Source organism: Ailuropoda melanoleuca, chromosome 2 (genome assembly GCF_002007445.2).
Source record: "Ailuropoda melanoleuca isolate Jingjing chromosome 2, ASM200744v2, whole genome shotgun sequence".
In the NCBI taxonomy this organism is placed as follows: domain Eukaryota; kingdom Metazoa; phylum Chordata; class Mammalia; order Carnivora; family Ursidae; genus Ailuropoda; species Ailuropoda melanoleuca.
In genome coordinates, this window is record NC_048219.1 from 11,685,916 (window position 1) to 11,712,194 (window position 26,279).

The 26,279-nt window shown below is 44.1% G+C and overlaps 1 protein-coding gene across 1 annotated transcript in view; it reads right to left on the bottom strand.

Annotated features, from left to right (window-relative positions):
* The window catches only part of CSMD2 (CUB and Sushi multiple domains 2), a 590,718-nt gene that overhangs the window by 30,272 nt on the left and 534,167 nt on the right, over positions 1-26,279 (bottom strand). The window contains exons 54-60 of the mRNA XM_034645185.1: positions 24,541-24,714; positions 21,678-21,866; positions 11,041-11,214; positions 4,833-5,015; positions 4,070-4,246; positions 2,746-2,925; positions 2,149-2,322 (exon numbers count right to left, since the gene is read on the bottom strand). Coding sequence (XP_034501076.1) covers positions 2,149-2,322; positions 2,746-2,925; positions 4,070-4,246; positions 4,833-5,015; positions 11,041-11,214; positions 21,678-21,866; positions 24,541-24,714 — 1,251 coding nt within the window. The remainder of the gene's footprint in view (positions 1-2,148; positions 2,323-2,745; positions 2,926-4,069; positions 4,247-4,832; positions 5,016-11,040; positions 11,215-21,677; positions 21,867-24,540; positions 24,715-26,279) is intronic.

Below are 26,279 nucleotides of genomic sequence, written 5' to 3' on the forward strand. Positions count from 1 at the left end.
CAGAGGGGGAGGCAAACCATAAGAGACTCTTAATCACAGGAAATAAACTGAGGGCTGCTAGAGAGGAAGGGGGTGGGAGAATGGGGTAATTGAGTGATAGACATTAAGGAGGGCATGTGATGTAATGAGCACTGGGTATTATATAAGACCAATGAATCATTAAATTCTATGTATGAAACTAATAAGAAAAAGTCTGAAAAAAAAGATGCATTCTAAAAAAAAAAAAAAAGAAAGAAAGAAAAAAAGAAAATGGAAGCAGGACCAGCAGGTTATGCTGGTGGAAGCCTCTGTGGGAACTGGGGAGTCTAGACTAACTAATCAGAACTCGGTTAAAGGCTAACTTGATCAGAAGTCACCAAATCTAGGAAGAGGAAGCTCAATGAACAAGTACAGATGGATGACAAAGAAAGAGCAGCTCATGGGGTGCCTGGGTGGCTCAGTTGTCAAGGATCTGCCTTCGGCTTGGAGCCTGATCCCAGGATCCTGGGATCGAGCCCCACATCAGTTCCCTGCTCCGCTAGAAGCCTGCTTCTTCCTCTCCCACTCCCCCTGCTTGTGTTCCCTCGCTTGCTGTCTGTCTCTCTCTCTGTCAAATAAATAAATAAATAAAAAATCTTTTTTTAAAAAAAGAAAGAGCAGCTCCATCTTGCTGAGAAGAAATGTGATGCCAATTAAAACAATGAGATACATTTTTAAGCTTCTTGGGCTGGTAAATATTAAAAGATATTGGCAAAATACATCGTTAATGAGAAAGTGAGTCAAGAAATAGTCTCAGAAACTGCTGGTGGGAGTGTGAGTTGGGACTCTCTCTAGAAGAGTTTGGCACCATGGGTCAAGATGTATAGCGTGCATGCCCGTCGGCTCAGCATTTTGTCTCTCCTAGGACTTTAACGTAAGAGTAAAGAAATGTTATCTTCAAGAACATTTATTGCAGGACTGCTTCTAATGTGATTAAACTGGAAAAACCTAAATTCATCACTAGTAGGAGAAGATTAAACCAGTTGTGGTAGCTACCGTAAGGAAGTCCTTTAAGCTATTAAAAATGATGATGTGTAGATCAGTATGGGTTGATGGAGAAAGGTGGTGATGGCCTATCAGTGAAGACAAGTCACAGACTAGTCTGCACACCATGATTTTATACCACTTGCAGAAAATCATACACCTCTATGTCCAAAGCATTCTGGTCGGCGTGGAAGCACAGTTAAGAGCTTAACCCTGGTTATCTTCGGGAAGCCAGAGTTCAGATGACCGTTTTGTTCTTTGTATTTTCAGAGACATTTACATTTTTTTTTTATGATGGCCATAATTCATTGTTCAAAAGCAATTTAGCTATTTCTCAAGAAGAAAAGCAGGATTTCTGAGTCCAGACACAACCCTGAGACTTGCTACCTTCCTAATGCTTCCCCAGAGGTGTGCAAAGGCCTGAGGGGCTGACCATGCACCAAATGCTGCCTTTCCTGCATCCATGTTTGAGCTGCTGGTCCCAGTTCCTGCTGAAATTTTCCAAATTGAAGCAAATTTTCAGAGGTACCCAAACAATACGTTGGGTTGAATCATGAATATGTTGATAGTTTTCTACAGAATTAGATAAATGCCTAGTGGAAAGAAAAAAAATAGGTCTACTATTTGTGCAAAGCATGGGCACTGAGAAAATCTTCCAGAGTACAATTATGTGGTATGACAAGAATAAGTGAGGAAGTGTGCTCTGGGATGGATTTGGACTCTTGGGGACACAATTAGGCCAGGTGGATAAGAAATAAACTCTTTCACCAAAAAATCATGTGTGCCCCAGGAATGTTTTCTCTGTAGGCTGTTTTCCATTAAGTCAGGCACATTTTCAGCATGGGCCCCTTCCAGATCTTTGGGAACTATCCCATCCAGTGAACAACCTTTCATGTTAAGAAACACCTCCCTTATCTCTGGCTTAATTTCTTTCCAGTGTGACTCCACCTGGTGTCCAGGGCTCAGTGGGATATTCTTATTATTTTCCTTTAAACTCCCTTTAAGAGTGTCTTTGGCAAAGCCCCTCCCTGATTTTGGGGGAGGGTATTACCTATTTTAGGCCTTCCAGTAGCAGAGCTCTGAGGAGGGAAGGGGAAGGAGCCAGCAGATAGGATGCACAAAGGCCCTGTTCATAAGCAAACTTACGGAAACACTGAGGCAACTCTCCAGTCCAGGATCCATTCCCCTCACAGGTAAGCACCGCAGGCAGGGACAACTGGTACCCCTCCACGCAGGCATATGTCACGCTTGAGCCCCACATGAAGTCGGATCCCAGCACTTTCCCATTGGGGATTAGCTGAGGTGGCTTGCATATGATAGCTGGGGGAGGGGGAGACCAAAGCACACTGAGTTCGGGTGCCATCCTAGGACACAAGGCCCCACTCCCCAGCACTGATGTCCCTGGCTACCCTGCACCTGCTGGGAGTCTGGGCTAAGCAGGGAGAATCAGGAATGTCCCCTCTTAGTTTGGGAGCTGGGGTCCTTTTGCATTTTACAATGCCCTCAAGTGAGACAACCCACTCCTCTGTCTGCACAGTCTTTCCCTTGATGCTCAAAGCCCAGGCCTTACCTTACCTCCCTCCTTGGAGATGTTCAGGGGTCAGTCCTCACCTCACACCCCCCATGACAAGATGTTATTGGGCTCTGCCTCATCACCTCCCTCCCTGCTACCTGTTCAAGGCCCATGTCTCACTTTTGTATCTTCTTTGGCCCTGTGTCCACATGTGCAGCCCTTAGACACACCTTTGCACACTGGCTTGGTACCATTCCATGTCCGGTCCTTGGTGCAGCTCAGCACAGACACCCTATGTGACTCCATCATGTAGCCAGGGACGCACTGAAACGTCACTGTTTTGTTGTACCTGAAGTCATTGCCCAGCCGGAGGCCATTGGCTGGAATCCCAGGGTCACCACAGTTTATGACTAGGAGAAGGGAGATAAAGCATTGTTCACTCTTGGTACAGACCTCATTTCTCCCCAGCATTCCAATGCCTTCTCTAGTATTCCCTGCATATGTCCAGGAGGGAAGAGACTCCAGGTTGGGCACTGGCCTTCCTAAAGTCCCTCTGGCCAAGTCTCTCTGCAAAGGCCCTCCCACATCCCCACTGTCTCGGTCCCCACACTCCTTATGCCCTCCAGCAACCTGGGTTACGAAGACCATCCTTATTCAAAGCCCACTCCTCTCAGAGGAAGTATCCAGAAGGCTTAGCTCCTGAATGAGGCTGGGACTCCGAGAGGGAAGTTTTCAGACTGAAGAGCCTGTGTTATTGGACCTCATAAGACAATTTGTCCACCGAGGGGCGCATATTACTACTTGCTGTTCTGCCTAGGAGGCCTCTGCAGGGCCAGTGGCTTAGAAGCAGGGTCTTGTAACCTTGCAATGGTCCTATCTTTGTTAGGGTATTGAGGGGGGGAGGGGTTTGGTGAGCTTTGGCCTTGAAACAGAAGGGAACTTGACGTGGGATTTAGATGGAGCCCTGATGTCACAGGCTAGGGCTTGGAAAGGGACTGTGTTGTTAGATTCCTTTATCTTATCATTTCCCTCCATCTGGGACTCACAGTGACTTACTTCCCAAGGAAAAAGGCCTCGGGCTGCCCCTGAGAGAAGCAGGAAAGGGGAGCAGTGGGGCTATACGAGGCTTGGGAGCCAGGCTGAGGGTGGGTGGGGGATGGGTCCAAGGCTGAGAGGAACCCACAAAGATGGTGGATGGCAGCAGCTTTAAAGAGGGAGAATCAGGCTGAGCAGGGGGAGTGTGCCGTAAAAGAGAACAAGAAAGCCTGAGGAATAGCAAATATATATATTCCCAACCTCTCTGAGCCTCAATCATCTCATATGTCAAGTGGGCTGTGGCGGGAATCAAATGACATAAATGCCAATCAAATCAAACACTTACCTCAGTGGTGGTCACACAGTATGTGCTCAATAAATAGACCCTGTCACTCGGGGCTGAGTCCCCCCAGTGCGGCCAGCCTTCCCAGTCTCCCACAGACAGCCTTCTTTGGCGTGGAGGAGCCCGATCACCTTGGCCACCACTTGCCACAGAGCCCAGAGGGCCTGGGCTCTCACCTATGCACTCCGGGTCACTGCCTGTCCAGGTGCCGTTGACCGAGCAGTGTCGGCTGAGCAGGCCCGTGGCGTAGTAGCCTTCCCGACACTCATAGACGATGGAGCTGGAGAAGCCCAGGCCGTCACTGAACATGACTCGGGCGTTGCTTGGAGTCCCGGGGTTCCCACAAGAGATCACTAGGAAGCCAGAGGAGCACATGATTCACCAGAACAAGAGTGGGCGTCCCCCGGGGGGGCTGAGAACGGCCCAGAGGGCAAACTGCGGCCTACGTCAGGACCCTATGGATTGAAATGCCTCTCAGGCTGCTTTCGTGTCTGGGCATCTCGCCCTCAGAAGGGAAGGAGAGATCTGATTTGTGTTTCTTTTGACACCTTGGATACTTGTTTAACAGTCTCTTCCCTTAAACTAAACTCCAAGGGGGCGAGGTGTGTCCGTCTCGGCACTGTTGCGTCCCCAGTACCTACCACAGTAATCGGCACGTAGTTGTTGAAGCTGTATGGGAAATAAGTGAATAAACGGGGCTAAACTTAGTTGCTCCTGGTTTCTTCTCCTCTTAGGTGAGGGTGGGGAATACGTTCATCTTTGGATTACTAATGAGCATGAATGAGGACTATCTGTTGCCCACCATCCTTCAGGCCAAGGGTTCCAAAGGGGCCGTGGATTTTGTCTGCGAGCGTGAGGGCAGGTGCTTGGGAGCAGGAAAATGGGGGAAGAGCAGCTGGGGTGGCCAAAGGGGAAAAGCAGAATGGTCACATACATTACCTCCACACTCAGGCTGCGTGCCGCTCCACGAGCCGTTGGCTTGACAGGTCCGCTCAGACGATCCCCGGAGCGTGTGGCCAGCTTCACAGCTGAAGCGCATCAGGCTGCCTGGGGCAAAGCTATCCCCCAAACGGATGCCGTGTGCTGGGGTCCCCGGGTCACCACAGATTCCCATGCTGGCTCCTATGGACCAGAACCAAACAAACCCTGTTGTTTCAGCATGGAACAGCTGGCAGTGGAGAACTCAGAGAGATATTGGGCCATTGCTAAGGGGAGGCATTGGGTCCCAGGAATAAAGGGGGTGGAAACTGACTGTGTGTCTTGCCCCAGTTAGTTGGACTTCACTACCTGCCTTACTACCTAGAGGTCAGAGAATACAAAGGTCGGAGGTCATGGTTGAGTCACCGGAGACTGCACAGCAAGGGAAGAAAGCAGAGGGAAAGCTCTGTGGTGGAGATCAGGCCTTTGCTCCGTGGCCAGTGCCAATGTGGGATGTCAGTGGTCTAAGCTGGCCACATCTCCTTCTTCCTTTTACCTCTTCTCCACAATATCTGCTATTCCTTGCCCTCTCTGTCCCGGTTCCAGCATCTTAACTCACAAGCCCAGCATTCTCTTGCCCTGACTATTGTGTCTCCCCTAATGTCCCTACCTCCTAAACCCTCCCTGTAACCCATTTTCTACTTTATCCTCAAACCTTGACAATGAACAACCACCAGCCATCTGATCTTGTTTCTTTCCTACTGAAACATCTCCACTGGCTTCCCATAGCCTATGGGTTAAAGTCTAAACTCCTTAGTGTACTTTTGTCTTCTCAACAGCTTGAATCTGGATCCTGGGCCTTTACTTGAGGATTCCCTATTCACCAAGTATGTAAGACAGGTGAATTCTAGGTGAAATGTTTTGGATTCTCTCATTCCATTCTTTCTTTGCCCCTTGCCTCCTGCTACATTTCTGCAGTCATCTGTGTCCTGATATTGTAGAGACCCACCCAAGAGGTGGAGGAGGGTAGAGAATAGGAGACAAAACCAAAAGGTCTAGGCTTGAGGGAGCTAGCACCCCTCATAATACAGAGATGTGAAGGAGACATCATAAGATCAGTCTAGGCCATGGGAAGCATGAAGAAGGAAGAGGAAAATGAAGGAATAAATGCCAACTTCATGAGAAGATAGGGTGCCATCTGATGTGGCACTATCTCCTTAGGAAGCCATACGTGTGGGCATCAAATGGTAATATCTGAGTAAGCACATTTAGTTTGTTGGCGCAATTAACTGTGTAAGTCATGTATACCCCACTATTTACTATTTCTGTCTCTTCTTCTTGATCATGGAATGATTTCCTTTTCTCATTTAGTCTCAGACTGTGAGAACACTATATGATCCTGTGTTGCTCTCCACCAAGGAAGGGGGATTCATTCAACCTTCAACTCAAACATTTGGAAAAGAGGGCCCATCAGACTTGGCTGGATTTTCTTCTCTCTTGGAGTTTTCCAGGGTGTAGCTGATGCAAAGGGCTGCACTGGGTCCCCCTGAAGAGCTCTGATGGTGAGCACACAAACTCCCACACGGGCTAGGGGACCTCAGCTGGAGCTGCACTACTGAACAACAGGCCTGAGGGTGGAGGTCTCCAGTTCTGGGGGCTTATTCTGACAGATTGGTCCTCACTGTAGTGTTTGGGGCTCTTTTTTGGTGATAAAAGCGAGTCTGAGACAGAATATTGAACCACGGGGGCACAGGGTAACTGTTGGCCCTCTACTGAGCTGTGTCAGCAAATGATGACATTGCAGAGGTGGACAACGAACAACCCAAAGCATGTCTCAAATGCTAGAAATCTCTGCATGTTCTGATGGCCCACACACTTATACCCTGCCATGCATCATCTGTGTGCATGGCCATACAGAAGGAGGCTCAGAAATGTGAGCCTGGATTTCTGAATGCATATTTCTTAGGACTGGCAGGCGACGGTGTTGCCAATGATGATATCTGTAAGTTTCAGGAAGGAGGAATTATATTCTACTCATAAGAGCACATCTAGCGTTACTTCCTAATCACTTATTCTTCACCTCTCTCTGTTTCTCATCTAAAGCATTTAAGATTCATTCATTCCTCAGCCTTAGTATTAATATAATCCCTTCTAATCCTGTCCTCAGAGGTCACCAGCAAAACTCTGCCCATGATTCTGGTCACTGAAGAGTCTGTCATCCTTCATGGATACATGGGAGAAGTGACTGCAAACTATTCTTCAGAATAGTCACCATCAGGTATAAAACAGCTGAATGCAACGTATCCCATAATGAGTGGGCTCCATGTCCTCTGAAGGTTCCTTTCTTGCTTTTCACTTTTTCATGTTTCCAGAGAGTCAGCTTCTTACTAGTCTCCCTTAACCTTTGCTGTGACCAAAGAAGAGTCCTTTTGTTCACATGCAGGACTGGTATTTAGGAAGTCACAAAATTATGAAATCTCAGGGTTGTAAGGGTTTTGGAGGTTTTCTGGTTTAAGTTTTCTATCCCAGACAAGAATTGTTTCTGGGGTAGGTCATTTTTCAAGTAGGTTTTTTCCCAGCATCTTCTAACACAATTCCAGAGAAGGGAAATTACACTGTGGGAGAAAAGATTTTGGATTCCGTGCCTTGGGCCAGGAGAATGGCTGTGTGGTTGGGTTATACATGTTAACAGGCAGGAGAGGTCAAGGCTTTCTTTCTGGCTTCTTTCTCCTGTACTCTGCACTTCCCTTTCCCATGCAGAACAAAGATCCCCAAGATAGATGAAATAGGCTTTGAGAACACCACTGGCCCTATTATTCGTGTATAGAAATGCAACAGAAATTAGGGAATACATCCCATTTACAATAGCACCAAAAACCATACGTTACCTTGGAATCAACTTAACCAGAGAGGTAAAGGATCTATATTCTAGAAACTACAAATCACTCTTGAAAGACATTGAAGAAGACACAAAAAGATGGAAAAATATTCCATGCTCATGGATCAGAAGAATTAACATAGTTAAAATGTCCATGCTACCCAGAGCAATCTACACTTTCAATGCTATCCCGATCAAAATACCGAGGACATTTTTCAAAGAACTGGAACAAATAGTCCTTAAATTTGTATGGAAACAGAAAAGGCCCAGAATCTCCAAGGAATTGTTGAAAAGGAAAAACAAAGCTGGGGGCATCACAATGCCGGATTTCGAGCTGTACTACAAAGCTGTGATCACAAAGACAGCATGGTACTGGCACAAAAACAGACACATCGACCAATGGAACAGAATAGAGAACCCAGAAATGGACCCTCGGCTCTTTGGGCAACTAATCTTTGATAAAGCAGGAAAAAACATCCGGTGGAAAAAAGACAGTCTCTTCAATAAATGGTGCTGGGAAAATTGGACAGCTACATGCAAAAGAATGAAACTTGACCACTCTCTCACACCATACACAAAAATAAACTCCAAATGGATGAAAGACCTCAATGTGAGACAGGAATCCATCAAAATTCTAGAGGAGAACATAGGCAACAACTTCTATGACATCGGCCAGAGCAACCTTTTTCACGACACATCTCCAAAGGCAAGAGAAATAAAAGATAAAATGAACTTATGGGACTTTATCAGGATAAAGAGCTTCTGCACAGCCAAGGAAACAGTCAAAAAAACTAAGAGACAGCCCACGGAATGGGAGAATATATTTGCAAAGGACACCACAGATAAAGGACTGGTATCCAAGATCTACAAAGAACTTCTCAAACTCAATACACGAGAAACAAATAAACAAATCATAAAATGGGCAGAAGATATGAACAGACACTTTTCCAATGAAGACATACAAATGGCTAACAGACACATGAAAAAATGTTCAAAATCATTAGCCATCAGGGAAATTCAAATCAAAACCACACTGAGATACCACCTTACGCCAGTTAGAATGGCAAAGATAGACAAGGCAAGAAACAACAATTGTTGGAGAGGATGTGGAGAAAGGGGATCCCTCCTACATTGTTGGTGGGAATGCAAGTTGGTACAGCCACTCTGGAAAACAGTGTGGAGGTCCCTTAAAAAGTTAAAAATTGAACTACCCTATGACCCAGCCATTGCACTACTGGGTGTTTACCCCAAAGATACAGACGTAGTAAAGAGAAGGGCCATATGCACCCCAATGTTCATAGCTGCATTGTCCACAATAGCCAAATCATGGAAGGAGCCGAGATGCCCTTCAACAGATGACTGGATTAAGAAGCTGTGGTCCATATATACAATGGAATATTACTCAGCTATCAGAAAGAACGAATTCTCAACATTTGCTGCAACATGGACGGCACTGGAGGAGATAATGCTAAGAAATAAGTCAAGCAGAGAAAGACAACTATCATATGATTTCTCTCATCTATGGAGCATAAGAACTAGGAAGATCGGCAGGGGAAGAAAGGGATAAAGAAAGGGGGGGTAATCAGAAGGGGGAATGACACATGAGAGACTATGGACTCTGAGAAACAAACTGAGGGCTTCAGAGGGGAGGGGGNGGGGGGTGGGGGAATGGGATAGACTGGTGATGGGTAGTAAGGAGGGCACGTATTGCATGGTGCATTGGGTGTTACACGCAACTAATGAATCATCGAACTTTACATCGGAAACCGGGGATGTACTGTATGGTGACTAACATAATATAATAAAAAAACATTAAAAAAAAAAAAGAACACCACTGGCCCAATGCCCTAGAGAAGTGTCTAGAGGGAGAACCTATGTAAAGGGACAATTCACAGAAGACATCGGGCAAATGCGTGCTTACACAGGCATTTGGATGGAAAATGCACGTCATTCCTCTTTGGAATGCCTTTTCTTCCTGGAACTTGCTCTGTGGATAACTCAGGAGGCTTCCATATACAGGACTCTGTCTTCTCCATGCCATCCTCCCAAGTCACTTCCATCAGAAGTCCAAACAGAATGAAGTTAGGGGCCTGGCTAATAGGCTTTCTTCTAGTCCAGGCTAAAGGAGTCTCCATGGCTAATACATAGTCCCACCCAGTTCATGAAGGGAGTGATTAATGAGATTAATAAAGGTGAGGGGCCAAGTCCTGGGTGGTAATATAGAGTGATGTGTCTGAGATTGTCCTGGGCAGCCAGCAGTCCTTTGAAATAGCAGCCAGTATTTGAGGAATTTCTTCTTTCTGGGGAGACCTAACCAATATCTGGTTCAATATTCTGGCAGTGCCCTAAATTTTGGGAGACAGATTATCTGGGAACTCAGACTGCAAGAAGAGCTACATGTCTTGTGTGTGAGGTCCCAAATCAAGGAGAAGCCGGGTATAATAGGAGGAGGTTGGGATTCTTACCTCTAGAGGGGGCCTGGCATGGGAAGGGATAGGGGTTAATATCAATGCCAAGGTGGGCTTGCTGAGAAACATAAAGCTACACGAGCAGTTGCCTTCTTGGGGTTGACACACCTTATGGGATCCCTTCTGGGGCCAGGCACACTCATCTCAAAGGAGACCAAGTTTAGGGGTACTAATTTTTGGGTTAGTGATTTCTGTCATTGGTGGGACAATTCAATTTCAAATATTTTATTTTGTTAAGACATTATGAACTTCTGGTTTGGATAATATGGACATAAGAGCTTTGGCAGTTCCTTAAATATGCTTTTTCGATAGCATCTGTTAGTGTCCTCATAGAGATTAATAGTAGAATAAATTTATTAATAGGAGAAAGCTGGGACTGGTGTATAAGGGCAGTAGGGGAGACCTGTATCCCACTAGGCAGCCTAGACATAAGACAAGTTGGGGAGGCAGTGATAAGAAAGAAAGGGAAGCAGGCTGGGACCTTGGAGTCCCAAACAAGGAAGGAAAGAACACAGGGGTGGGTTTGGACCTGGGCCCAACAAGGGGGAGGCTTGGACTCTTCCCAGAAACTTATGGAAACAAGTGTCTGGACAGGACTCTGGCCACAGGGGGACCTCACAAACTTGCATTCTCCCTAGTTTTGCAATCTCTGTGTTGCATGGGCTTGGCCAGAGCAGACCAAGGGAAGGAAGCTGGGCCCAGACCACCAAAGGCTGAAATCCGACTGGGGCCTCTGATAGCTGTGGTCTCTGCCTATGAGATGTGGGTCCAAAAGGTTGGCTTCCCTCCTCCACATCTGTCACACTCACACCTTGGGAGCTTGTTCATCTCCCCCAAGTCAAGGGTTCCATTGGATCCTGCTCCCTCATGCCAGGCTCCATACCTGAGCAGTGGGGGAGGGAGCCAGTCCAGTGTCCATCCAGCCCACACATACGGGTGGCATTGCCGACCAGAGTCCTCTTGCCGATGCAACTGTAACGCACGACTGCTCCCACGGTAAAGCTGTCTCCGGACATCTGGGCATGAGGTGGAGAGCCTGGATGGCCACAGGACACCACTGTGGGGAAAAGCAAACATATCAGCAACTCCACAAAGGGATGGATCGTCATCACAGGAAACATGCTAGGCTTTCTGTAGTGACAGGCTGACAAGAGGAGAAAGCCTGCGTGATCTATTGAAGTTTGCTTCCTGCTGGCATGCCTACTTGGCATCAGCAGACAATGCCTACCCACCTTGCCTTACATTTTCCATATCTGTGAAATGAAGAGTAACACCTGTTGTTTCAAGAGTTAAGTGAGATAGTAAGTGGGAACCCGCTCAGCATGTAGAAGGTATGCAGTAATATCTGTTTCCTTTCTTCTTTGCCTCTTGTGCTCACCTCTCCCTATTTCCTCACTGTCGTAGGACATAGCCAAGGTGTCTCTGGCAGAAAGGTGGTACACATAGCAAATATAAGACAGAATAGACAACCTGTCATCCTAGGACTGTCTGCACCAGCTATAGGTTCCCATTAAGGGCCAATTCTAGACTTTCCCCAACCGCATCTTACAGATGCCCACATCAATTGTCCCCAACTTGTCCCCTTCAGTCTGCAAGTTCCCTCTCCTAAAATACCAAATTGTAACTGAACACCAGTGATAAGATTAGAATACCAGGTTATCTGAAGAAAATGAAAGCCCTAGCTTGAGAAGATATATGCGCCCCATGTTCTCTGCAGCATTATATACAGTAGCCAAATAGCCAGTAGCTTAGATGGAAGCTATCTAAGTGTCCACTGGCAAGCGAATGGGTAAAGAAGATGTGGTGTATGTATACAATGGAATATTATTCAGTCATAAAAAGAATGAAATCTTGCCATTTGTGGCAATATGAACGGACCCCAAGGGCATTATACTAAGTGAAGTAAGTCATTCAGAGAAAGACATATACCCTATGATCTCACTTATATGTGGAATCTAAAAAGATTCCCCACCTGGGTGGCACAGCGGTTAAGCGTCTGCCTTCGGCTTAGGGTGTGATCCCGGCATTATGGGATCGAGCCCCACATCAGGCCCCTCCGCTATGAGCCTGCTTCTTCCTCTCCCACTCCCCCTGCTTGAGTTCCCTCTCTCACTGGCTGTCTCTATCTCTGTCGAATAAATAAATAAAATCTTAAAAAAAATAAAAAAAATAAAAAGAAACCCCAAACAATGGAACTTTTAGATACAGAAAATAGACTGATGGTTGCCAGAGGCAGGGAATAGGATGTGGGCCAAATGGGTGAAGGGGGTCAAAAGGAACAAACATTAATAATGTTTGTCACAGGATATAATGTACAGCATAGCGACTATAGTTACTAATACTATTTGAAAGTTGCTAAGAGACTAGATCTTGAAAGTTCTCACCACAAGAAACAACAGTCTAAAGCTGTGTATGGTGATGGATGTTAATTAGACTTACTGTGGTGATCATTTCACAATGTATACAAATATCAAATCATTATGTTGTATGCCTAAAACTAATATTATGTTGTATGTCAATTATAACTCAGTTAAAAAAGAAGGATGAGAATACCAGAATTGAGATGTACAGGATAGAGCAGGGCAATGCTCGACGTCACTGGGTTCGCTTCCCATTGTTTTTGCCACAGTTGATCCTGGGTTCTTTCATTTACTCAGTGCATACTTATTGAGTGCCTATTATGTGTTAGGCACTGTTCTATGTTTGGGAGAATTTCTATGCTCTTACGGAAATTATATTCTAGTGGAGAAGACAGACTAGACATAAAAAAAATAGGTAACTCTAGGGGGTGTTATGAAGAAAAATAAAGCTCCATCAGGAAAAAGGCATTCAGGGGTGGGGTGTGGGTGCTATTTTTGAGTAGGGTGGTTATGGAAGATCTCTCTGAGGAGGTGTCATTCGAACAGTGATTTGAATGATCTAAAGAGGCCAGTCATGTAAGATCTACAGGAAGAGCATTCTGTGAGCTTGGTGTGTTTGAGGAACAGCAAGAAAGCCAAGGCTGCTGGAATGAACTGAGCAAGGAAAGCAGAGAGGAGGACGTGGATGAACAGGTTGCTGGAGCCAGATCATAGTATACAATTAGGATTTTATTATGAGAGTGATGGGACACCACTGGAGTGATGTGATTTGATTTATACTTTAACAAGATCATTCCGGCTTTAGTGTAGACAACATTTCAGAGTGTGGCAAGAAAGAGGGGGCTGTTGCAGTAGTTCAAGATGAGATAATAATGATTTGGATGGACTAAACCTTGGGCTATGGTAGAGATCCCCGTAGTCATTGCTTGTACCCAAAAAGGGTACAGCATGGATGATGACCCAGATAGGTGACCAAAGGGATAAAATGTGAGTTGGGCCAATGCTGTCCCTGATGATGGAATTTTGGCCAGGCACAGGGACGGCATGAATAGGTCTTGGCTATCTCCATTTCTCACTGCGGTTTTAATGTGTCAGGTCATGTTCTAAGTGTCTATGGTATATTATCTGCAGAGACTACTGCTAACAATTCCTCCCATCAAGGCATGGAGCCTATTTTGCCTCCCCTTGAATCTGGGCTGGCCTTGTGACTTGCTTTTACCACTGGAATGTGGTGGAAATGATGTTGGGTGGGTTGTGGATTAAAAGGCCAACCAAGCAGCTTCTGCCCTGATTTTCTTGTAGTGTAATTGCCACCATGAGAGGAAGTCTGTCTTAGACTACTGAATGATAAGACATTACATGGGGTCAGGGGCCATGTGCCATGATGCCCCAGGCAACAGCTGGGACCAAGTTCCCTGACATGTGAGTGAGGCCATCTTGGATCTAGATCTAGATATAAAATATAGATATAAAAACATATATCTATACCTATACCTATATCTGTATCTGTATAATCTCCCATTGGCTTTGTTCCTGTTTCTTTGGAGAACTCAGACTAATATACCTGTTAAGCCTTGAATTCTAGACTTATATCATTGTAAGAAAATGCAAACAGTTGCTATTTTAAGGCACTACGTTTTGAGATATTTGTTACACAACAACGGATAACTGACTGGCTTCCCCCAGAGTGACTGATCCAAGAGAGCAAGGTGAGGTGGAAATGTCTTTCATGACCTAACTTTGTAAGTCACACACCACCACCTGGCACAGGCCATCCCTGGCACAATACAGGAGGATACTACATAAAGGCATGAATACCAGGAGGTGGGGTCATTGGAACCGTCTTCAAGGCTGGCTGTCCTATCACTGTGTGAATATACCACATTTTTTGTATCCACTTCCTATTGAGGGACTTTTGGGTTGTTTCCTGTTTTGGGCTTTTATGAATAACATTGATAAGAACATTTTTGTTCATGTTTATTGATGTACACACGTACACATATATGTTCTACTGATTTCTTTCTTTTTTTTAACAATAATTTTATTATATTATGTTAGTCACCATACAGTACATCCCTGGTTTTTGATGTAAAGTTCGATGATTCATTAGTTGCGTGTAACACCCAGTGCACCATGCAATACGTGCCCTCCTTACTACCCATCACCGGCCTATCCCATTCCCCCACCCCCCCTCCCCTCTGAAGCCCTCAGTTTGTTTCTCAGAGTCCATAGTCTCTCATGCTTCATTCCCCCTTCTGATTNTGAATCATTGAACACTACATCAAAACCTAATGATATACTATACAGTGGTTAACTGAACATAATAAAAAAAATTCCCTTTAACTGCAAATAAGTTCAAATGTGTACATAAAAATAGGCAAGACAGATATTCAGCACTGCTAATAATAGCAGACTTTCTTGCCTTGTGTGGAATACATATATAACAGGGGATTGAGGAAAAAGTATAAAATTGTAATTAAGCAAAAAACAATAATAAAAATCAGAATTAATGGTTGGGTATGGGTTATGCTGAGTCCCACAGCAAAAGGAAAATGACTTCATGCTGGTTCCTAGACCCCAAGTATGAGGGTTGTACTAATGGCTGGCCAGCCTCCAAGGCTTCAACTGTTTCCTAAAGCACATTATCAGGGAAATAGCATATGATATAGACCTGGGTCATGCATTTTCCTTGTTCCCTGCACATCCATGTCAATTAAAACAGTTTGCCTTCACCTGGAAGGAACAGCTGATTTTCATTGATTGAGTTGATCAGGGGATATGTAAAGTACCCCACAATTTTCCATAAACCTATTCACAGGTACTTTGGTCTTCCAAAAGTAAAAATTCAGTTAGCCTACTAAAATAATGCCATGATAATCATGAAATATCAGTGAAAATGGTTTTACTGAGAGTCACTTGGGATCTTATAGGCAGTGAAAATTCCTCAGGGTCTTGTGTTTTTGAAATATTCTCACCAAATCTAGGGGAAAAACTTCTTTACTTTCCCCTCAACAATAAGTGAATAGTCTAATTGGGTTCTGGTATTAGTATATCATCTTTCTGGAAATCTTGCTGAAGCTCATACTCAGAGTGAGTAATAAACATTGCTGTCCTGCGGAAACTGCTCTAAAAAGAAGAGCAGATCTGCCTCTTGGTTTTGGTTTCTATTTGGTTTCTACGTCCCTAATAATGATAGAATGTAGTGGTCTCAGTAATTAGTGAAGGCAGAGTTTAGCACCTTGTAAATTCCAATGAGAAAGAGAAGTTACAATTGGTTTCCTGGAGTAAAAAATATCAGCAACTATTGAGCATTAGTCATTTTTTTTTGGAGAGATAATGGCTGGCCTGTTTCTAGGCTTTGGCTTCTACAAGACTGAGAGCCTGATTCATGGTTCCTGCAGGTTAAGATCAGTCCAATAAGAGATCAAAATGGAAACATAACAAAACACATGTGACATAAGTCACCATAAGTGAGAATCAGCAGAAACAACAATAGCAGAATTAGAGTCATAAAGATGATGATATTGTAATGATCATATATGGAAGGCATTATAAGTATATTTAATATGTGAAAGACATAAAAAGAACACGTTTATAGAGGAACAGTACACTTTGGAAATAATCAAGCAAATTTAAACAACAAACAAATAGAACATTTCAAATACAATAGAAATAACTGAAAATAGAAACTCAGTGAATAGTTAAACCTCAACTAAGACATAGCTAAAATGATAATTAGCAAATGGTAGGGTAGATGAGCTGCCTCTGAACAATCTCTAAAGAACAAACTCATCTATGTAGCAAAACAATGAGAAGATTCACAGGTAGAGGTGGAAAGCCCACCAAGCCTAGTGACGGCTGATTATCCAGAACAGAATTTTAGTTCAACTTTAAATTTGTTCAAACTAAAAAAACCCCAATAATATTAATGTAAATTACTAACATGGAGAAACCTGGAGAAATCTATTAGAGATGGGAAATATGAATGGGAGTTTCAGACGCATAGAGAATCACACAAGAAAGTCTAATGTTGGAATCCCAGAAGTAGTGAAGGAAGAGAATGAGGGGAGACAATAGAACTCATAGCTGAGAATTCCCCAGATGTCAAAAAATCCACGAAGCTTAATGAAACCTAAGAAGGATAAATAAAATATCTAAACACAGTGTAAAAAAATTCAGAATGCCAACAAGAAAGAGAGGATCTTAAAGTCAGTGAAGTAAAAAAAAAAAAAAAAGACTACCTAAAAGGCACAATAATTAGATTAAAAGCAGACTTCTCATTAATAATAAATGCCAGCAGAGTGCACCAAGGGAAATGCATCTACTTGGACTTCTGATCCAGCTAAATTATCATTTAGTAACTACAGAAAATGCAGAACACCAAAGACAGAGACAGACTTTTCAAAGGAGTGAAAGACTGGTAGCTGACTTCTCCATAGCAATAGAAGAGGTCAGAAGATAATTAGAAAGATTTCTTTAATGGGCTGAGAGAAAATAACTGCCAACCTGGATTTCTAAATCACTGAAAATATTTTTCAAAAATGAGGGACACAAACTGAGGGTTTTAGAGGGGAGGGGGTGGGGGATGGGGTAACAGGGTGATGGGTATTAAGGGGGGCATGTGCTGTGATGAGCACTAGCTGTTATATGCAACTAATGAATCACTGAACATTACATCAAAAACCAATGATGTCTACACAGTGGCTGACTGAACATAATAAAAAAAACAAGGGACAAATGATCATATTACAGACATAAAAAACTAAGAGTGTTTGCCACCAGGAGATCTTCATTAAATAAGATTCTAAAGGATGCCCTTCAAGGAGCAGGAAAATGATCCATGAGGAAGGACAGGTATAAGAAGACATGAAAAGCAAAGAAAGTGGTGAATATGTGCATAAATCCAAGTGAACAATAATTGCACAGAACAACAACAATAATACACTGTGGGTTTAAAAAACAAAGCAAAATTAAGATATAAGAAAACAATAATGTAAAAGTCAGAAAAACATAAATNTGAATATGTGCATAAATCCAAGTGAACAATAATTGCACAGAACAACAACAATACACTGTGGGTTTAAAAAACAAAGCAAAATTAAGATATAAGAAAACAATAATGTAAAAGTCAGAAAAACATAAATGGAGTTAAAGTGCTCTAATGTTCTTTTTTTTTTAATGTTATGTTAGTCACCATACAGCACATCATTAGTTTTTGATGTCGTGTTCCATGATTCACTGTTTGTGTATAACACCCAGTGCTCCATGTAATATGTGCCCTCCTTAATACCCATCACCAAACTAACCCATCCCCCACCTCCTCCCCTCTGAAACCCTCAGTTTGTTTCCTGGAGTCCATAGTCTCACATGGTTCGTCTCCCCTCTGTTTTCCCCCCCTTCATTGTTCCCTTCCTTCTCTTAATATCCTCCCTGCTATTCCTTATGTTCCAAAATAAGTGAAACCACATGATAATTGTACAATACAGGAGGAAGAGAGATTAATTTTAGACTTTGATAAGTGAAGTGTTCCTGCTATAATTTCTAATGTAGCCATTAAAATGTAGAGCATATAACTTACTTATTAGTAGAAAAGAAAAAAATGGAATTATAAAAATAATCCAATAAAAAAGAGATAAAGAAACTAATGGGTGGAACAAACAGAAAACACAAAATAAGATGGTAGATTTAAAATCTAAATATATCAGTAATTTGACATGTTTAAAGCGATTAAAAAAAAGACTCAACCAAGAATTCTATAGTTAGCAAAGCTATCCTTCAAACATGAAGGGGAAATTAAGACATTCCCAGATAAACAAAGACTGAGAGAATGCACCATTAGCAAACCTAGAAAGAAATTCTACATTATACAGAAATTCTATAGGGAGTCCATCAGGCTGAACTGAAAGGACTCAAAGGCACATGCAGAACTAAAAAACCCTTGTAAAGGTAACTATATAGGTAAGTATAAACTATATTATAAGTGTATTTTTTGTTTGTAATTTTTCTTCTCCTCTCTGAGAAATGGCATGAAGCAATGACTGGAAATCTGTGTTGATAGGAATGCAATGTCTAAAGATGTAATCTGTATAATGGTAACAGCAGAAAAGGGGGGTAATGGAGCTATGTAGGAGTGAAGCTTCTACATACAACTGAAATTAAATTAGTAATAATACAAAGTATGTTGCTATAAGTTAAAATGTTAATTGTAATTTTCAGAGTAACCACTAAGAAAATAACTTGAAAAACCACAGTGAAATAACAAGAAAATTAAAATATTACATTAGAAAAGATCTATTTAATGAAAAAGAAAGAAGCAACAGAAGAACAGAGAACCAAAAAAAAAAAAATCCCCAAACCCCCAAACCAAAAAACACAAGACCATAAGATACATAGAAAACAAATAGCAAAATGGCACATGTAAAACCTACCATATCAATAATTACATTAATGTTGATTAAACACCTAAAGACAGATATTACCAAATGGATAAAAAACATGATTCAACCATATGCAGTCTAAAAGAGACATACTTTAGATTCAAAGACGCAAATGGACTGAGAGTAAAAGATGGAAGAAAGATGGAAGAAGATATACCATGTGTACAGCAACCAGAGGCTGGTGTGGCTGTCCTAATATCAGACAAGGTAGTTTCTGAGAAACACACTGAGGGTTGTGGGAAGGGAGGTGGGCAGGGGGATGGGGTAGCTGGGTGATGGACATGAAGGAGGGCACATGTGATGAGCACTGGGTGTTATACGCAACCAGTGAATCACTGAACACTACATCAAAAACTAATGATGTCCTGTATGTTGGCTAACTGAATTTAAGTAAAAAAAAATTGTCATTAAACACAAAAAGGACATTTTATAGTGATTAAAAGGATCAATCCATCAATAAGATATAAAAATTACAAACATATATGCACCTAACAGAGACCCCAAATACATGAAACGAAAACTAACAGAATTAAAGGGAGAAATAGACAAATCGACAACAATAGTATGAGATTTCACTACCCCATAGAACAACCCGACAAAAGACCTACAATAAAATATAGCGACCAATGCTCTAAACCAACGAGACCTCACAATCAACTGGAGAACACTCCACCCAATAACAGCAGAATATACTCTCTTCTCAAGTACACATGGAACATTCTCTAGGACAGGCTGTGTGTTAAGCCATAAAATAAGTCTCCATAAATTTAAAAAGATTGAAGTTATACAAAGTATGTTCTCCAACCACAGTGCAATGAAATTAAAAGCCAGTAATGGAGGGAAATTTGAAAAATTTACAAATATATGGAAACTAAACAACCACTCCTAAATAATCAATAGGTTAAAGAAGAAATCAGAAGAATAATTAGAAAATACTTTGAGGTGAACAAAAATGAAAGCAGAACATATGAAAACTTATGAGATGCAGTGAGAGCAGTGCTCAGAAGGAAATTTATAGCTGTAAATGCCTACATTAAAAAGAGGAAAGATCTCAAACCAACAACCCAACCTTCCCCTTAATAAACTAGAAAAATAAGCAAATTAAACCCAAAGCAAACAGAAGAAAGGAAATAATAAAGTTAATGGAAGAGATAAATAGAAAAACAATAGAAAAGATAAACAAAACCAAAAGTTGGTTCTTTTAAAAGATCAATAAAATTGACAAATGTGGGGGTGCCTGGGTGGCACAGTTGGTTAAGGGTCCGACTCAATTTTGGCTTAGGTCATGATGTCAGAGTCCTGGATTGAGCCCCGTGTTGGGCTCTGCACTCAGCAGGGAGTCTGCTGGAGATTCTCTCCCTCTTCCTCCGCCTCTCCCCCTGCTCTCTCTCTCAAATAAATGAATGAATGAATGAATAAATAAATAAATATTTTAAAAAATCAACAAATGTGTAAGTAGGGGGAGAGAAAGAATGATTCAAATTACTAAATAAAGAATGAAAGTGGGGACATTACTACCAACCAACCTTACAGGAATAAAAAGGATTATTGAATACTGTGAACATGAACAGTTGTATGCAAACAAATTAGATAATCCAGATGAAATGGACAAATTCTTAGATGTACACAGACTACCAAAATTTACTCAAGAAGAAGTGGAATATCTGAATAGAATTATGGCAAATAAATAGAATCAATCAATAATCGAAAAATTTCAAAGAAAAGCCTAGGACTAGATGTCTTCACTGCTGAATTCTACCAAATTTTAAAGAAGTAACACCAATCCTCCTAGCCTTAAAAGCAGAAGAAGAGGGACATGTCCCAACTCATTTTAGGAAACCAGCATCACCTGATACCAGAGCCAAAGACATCACAGAGAAAGGAAACCACAGACCAATACCCCTTATGAACACGCTGCCAAAATCCTCAACAAAATCCTAGCAAAGGAAGTCCAGCAGCAGATTAAAAGGATTATACCACGACCAAGTGTGGTTTGTTCCCCAAACATAAGAGTGGGTCAACACATGACAATCAATCAATATAATACACCATACTGATAGAATGAGCGGGGGGACCACATGGTCATTTCAACAGACGCAGAAAATGCATTTGACAAAATTCAACACCATTTCATCGTAAAAATGTTCAATGAACTGGAAATAGAAGGGAAATTTTTCACTAGGAATAGAAGGGAAATTCCTCGCTTATAAAGGGAATTTACATAAACTCTCCAGCTAACATCATACTTGATGGTGAAAAACAGAAACCTTTTCTCCAAAGATTAGGAATAAGAGATGGATGTCTATTTTGCCACTTTTAAAAAAATTATTATTAAGTAGGCTCCGCATCCCGCCTCCAGGGTCTGTGGCATTCCTCTTCAGTCCTTCAAAAGAAAGGGGGGTCATGTGCTGTTTTTCTGGAAAAGCAAGGAAGGGGTAAGGTGGGAGACAGTGTTGTGCCAGGCAGCCTGGTGTAAAGGAAGGGACCCCCAAAGGCTGAAGAGGATAGTAACGTACCAGAGAGGAAGGAGAATAGGTTTCTGGCCCGGAAGAAAGACAGTGCATGAGCTGGTGTGGAAGTAACCCAACAGGGGCCCACGGAGCAGCCTGAGTGACTGTCACTGTGATATAACACGCACACACAACTGAGGAAGAATGTTCTTGGACGTGGGCCACCCCGTCAGTCTGCACGGCAGTCACTTGCAGTAGATGACGTCTACTTACAGAGGCACTGGGGGCGGGGACGATCCCACGTGCCATCCCCCTGGCAGCCGAGCACCGGGGTGCCCAGGAGGTAGAAGCCGTGGCTGCACTGGTAAGACACGGTGGTGCCGTAGCTGAACCTGTGTGGGCCGCTGGCATGCACTTGACGAATGCTGTTTTCCTGGTGCCCAGGGTCTGTGCAGTTGATGACTGTAAGGGAATGGGACCATCAGACACAAAGACCTGGATGTGAAGATTTTCTTATGCTTTTAAATGAGAATTCGTAAGTCCCAACAGGCATGCATTCCCAGTAGGGCAAAATTTCCAGACCCTAACTGGTAGCCCAGAGCCCATCCTGCCTGGGAAGGTGAGCTGGTCCTCAGGCCCCTGTACGTCCTGAACACCGACCTTGATCACCTGGTTAAGGGATTTGTCCTTCCACATCTGGCTAGACTCCACCTCCCGGAAAAGCCTTCCCACCTCCCCCCAGACTGGTTAGCCTCTCCCTCCTCAGTGCTCCCCTGCACAGACCTCTACTGCTAACTTTATCAGGCTTGGTGGGGAGTTGTTGGAATACATGAGTCCCTGGAGGGCATGACTCCCTCGTCTCTGGGTGCCCCATCCCTGACGCAGCAAAGCTCGTCAACCGCAAAACAGTCGCGTCTGAGCTCGACTCCGACGGGGGTTAGTCCTTTTTGGAACCTCTTTTACCACTTTGAAGAGTATTTCAGGGAAAGATTAATATCCTGGGGGATAGATTTGACTGCTACATGCTGAACTGTTTCCAAAGCAGCTTAACTCAAAATCAGAGGGCTATTTTAGGATAATGGCAGTACCATTCATAACATATGATACGTGCTTTTGCTCTCAAAATGCTTTCACATCCGTTTGCTTACTATTGTCTCCTGCTTGCCACATTAGGTGAACAGGATAGATATTTTTTAAGAAAATCTTTGGTAAGTTTTTAAAGTATAAGGTATTTTTACCTTTGATGAGCCTCTCTGAGGTTCAGAGAAGTTGGCTTCACAAAACAAATACTTAGCGTGCATTGATTTACACTCTTTAAGGCCGTACACCGAGCACCAAGCAGTGTGCTGGGCAGTAAAGATACCACAGAATTTCCAGTTGAGAGTAGGCTTTCTCCACCTTGGCACCACGGACATTTTGGCTCATAATTCTTTGTTGTGGGGGCAGTCCTGTGCATTACAGAAGGTTTAACAGCATCCTTGTCCTCTACCCACTAGATGCCAAGAGAAGCCCTCCAGGTGTGACAATGAAAAATGTCTCTAGACCTCTGTCCCCTGTTGGGGTGGGGGGATGGATAAAATCGTCCCTAGTTGGGAACTGCTGGTATAGAGAGAACGGTCAAACCAGCAATTATTTTGTTTGATAAGCACTCTGATAGGCATAGTGGAGAATGTTTCAGAAGCACAAAGCTGTGCATCCAGCCCAGTGCAGGGAGGTGGAGCAGGAAGGGCTTCCAAGAAAGGGCGATGTTCAAGCTGGTTCTTGATGGTTGGGTAAAAGCCATCCAGACCAAGGGGGACAGAGAAGAATGCATTTGAGGAGACTGTGTGGGAGTGCCCTGGGGCTGTGCAGGCACACAGCGTGTGGCGTGTGGTGTGTGACAGAACTGGAAGAGGTTCAGTGCAGCCAGGCCCCAGTACAGAGGTCAGGCCAAGGCAGAGGACAGTACTGTTGTGAGGGCATTGGGAAGTCTGGGAAAGCATTTTTAACAGGGAATGACTCAATCAGATTTGCATTTTAGACAGGTCACTCCGTCAGCATAGAGAATGGGTTGGTGGGAGCAGGACCGGAGGCCACGACTTCTAAGATTTTACCCAGCCCTTGGATTCCGAGACCAGTCCTTGAGCTTGTTACTCTGGGAAGGGACCAGTGGGGGCAGGAGCTGGAGTTACAAGGGAATTTGCATCTTGTGTTGCAGACATGGAACACAGCTCTTGAGAAGGGGACATGGGATAAGAACACCCCATAGCAGCGAAGTTCTAAACTCTTTCCTGCCTCAGTAGACGATCGGAGGAAGACACAACACTAGGTCATGGCAGCTGTTCCTGTGTTTTCTGGAACCTTCTTTCAGCCAAAATGGCATCTTAAATGTTATGAGAGGGATGTATTTTAGGGTTAGTTGTGATGCATCTTGATTTATTTGAAAATCTGAGTCCTTTAACACTGGTTACAAATGACCTGCGACACATTGCCAATCACTGTGCACCCACACATACTGCGATGAGTCACTGTCCCAGGGACTCTGCATCCTCACAACTATGAAGACTTGATCCACCCCCAGGTCAGGGCTGGACTCATTCATGTTTTGCCCACATTGACGCTTCATGCAGACGTCACTGAATCTGCCAGGCTCTTCCTGGTATGAGGCAGCTCCATTTGTCCCTACTGCTGTGACCAGCCTCAAAACGCTTTAGAAACAATTTCCTAAGTAGCCCAGATGGGGCCAGAATACCCCCGCACAGAGTCTGCCTCTCGAGTCCTTGGGCTGTGTTCTTCCTCCCTGCTTCATCCCAAACTCTATGCTCTCAGCTTTGTATTTTTCATTCTAACCCTTCTGCTTTTTTCTTTCCTCAATAATGGGGCTCTAAAGGATAATGATGAATATTTGTTCTATGAATGTAAACAAGAGAATTGCTTTCCATTTCTATTTTGAAAGGCACACCTTGTTTGCTGTGCTTATATAACCAGTGATGAAATCTTGACACCGACATGGCTGTGTCTAGGGGTTGAGAAAATCCTCATTTACGACCCTCCTCTGCTCTCAGTCTTTCTCTGTGTCAAAATCACACCAGGACTGAATCCGCTGGGTCAGAGAACCCCAAATGGCGGCAGTACTGGGGGAAAAAGGGGGACTCACTTCTGCAGGTGGGCAGGGTGTCGCTCCACTGCCCGCTGGCCAGGCACTGGGACCTAGCGGCCCCCTCAGCCACATACCCGGGGTTGCAAACAAACTTGACCACGTCGTTGAGGTTAAACTGGTTGCCCTGAGTGAGGCCGTTGATCGGGTTGCCTGGGTGTCCACAGGTAATTGCTGCAACCAAAACAGAAGAGAGGTAAGCCCTCCTCTTATTCCACATCCCCCAAAGCTCATCCTTTTCTCACCTGGTGTTTCTCAAGCCCATGAGGGAAGTTCAGCCCTAAGTCTAACAGAAGTCTCCTTAGCAGCAAAACTTTTATTTCATGAAATCAGCATGCAGATGCACCTTCTTCGGTGAAAGCACATCCGTAGCTGGGACAACTCGAGAAAAATCATTCTATGACTCCCCGTGGGACCTCAGGCCTGGATTGTAGGTCTGTTGTCTAGGTAGTCAGCCCTGCTTCCTTTTCTCTGCCTCTATCCCCGTGGCTCCCCATCTCCACTCTCCATCACCGGATGGGATGACTAGCCCTCAGCAGACTTGGACCCAGCCCACTTCCTGGGTGGAGCTTGACAGAGGCAGAGTTGATAGGAACCAAGCCTGAATAGTGGGATAGCTGCCAGACCCGTGGTCCAGGCAGGCCGCAGGGAGCCAAAGCTGTTGTTGAGAGCACAACCCTTCCTCTTTACTCCTTCCAGATGAAGGAGTGATTTCTGGCCTTTCTCTGTGCCCTTTTACTTCCTCTGGCCCAGGTCTGCCCCCTCCTCTTGAAACCTAGCGCCTGTGGACAGCAGCGTTCTCTGCTGGTCCTCTGGAGGCGGGCGCTCCCTGACAATGGGGGGATGCGCCCCTGTGGTGTTGGCTCAGATGGTGTGAATCCACCCCAATCTGGGGTTTATTCAGCAGAGGCCCCACTGGGCTCTCACATGAAGCTATGGGTTCCGACTTAGGCTTTACTAGTAATGAAGGTGACTTTTGGCATCCACGCAGGATTTTGTACATCTTCAGCCACGGGCAGGGCGGCAGTGGAGGACCTGGTGCTAGCAGGCCTGGCCCCACAGTGCTCGGGTTACCCTCTGTCTCTGCTTTCTTCCTTCCTCCCAGAACTGGAGTTCATCCCTCCAGCCAGGCACGGGTCTCTCTGAGGTTTCTCCCAATGTAAGTGCTTGTCCCACAGCCTGGGCACCTGTTTTCCCCTCTGCCAGCACATCCCTTGGCTCCTGTCCTCACATCCTCAGGTCTCCCCTCAAATGTCACCATAGCAGTGAGGCCGTCCCTTACGACCCAGTAAACAACCTCCCCAGCACGGCCCAGGCCCTGTGCCTTCTCCACTTTTCTCCACAGTAATGACACGCTCCCCGTGTAGTTCTCTGTTGGTTCAATCCTAATTTCCCTCCACCTGAGCGTAAGCTGCACGAGGACAGGGTCTTTGGTTCGTTCCTCGCTACATCTTGGGGTCTGTACCAGGGCCTGACATGCAGGAAGAGCTTGATCAATATCTGCTGACTGAAGGAACACATGAGTGTGGGAACGGACATATGACAGCCTTCCGCTTTGCTCCTTAGTCCCTAGATCTATCGAGCACCTCCCTGGTATCCGGTCTCTTTAGATTAAACTCTCAGGTGATGCCTTTGCCAGGCCTTTTCCTTGGTTCTGGATCTTGAGGCTGTGAAACCATGAGGAATGCTTTCTTACCCCAACAACTGGATCCACAAAGGAGCCCACCCCAAACCCAGAT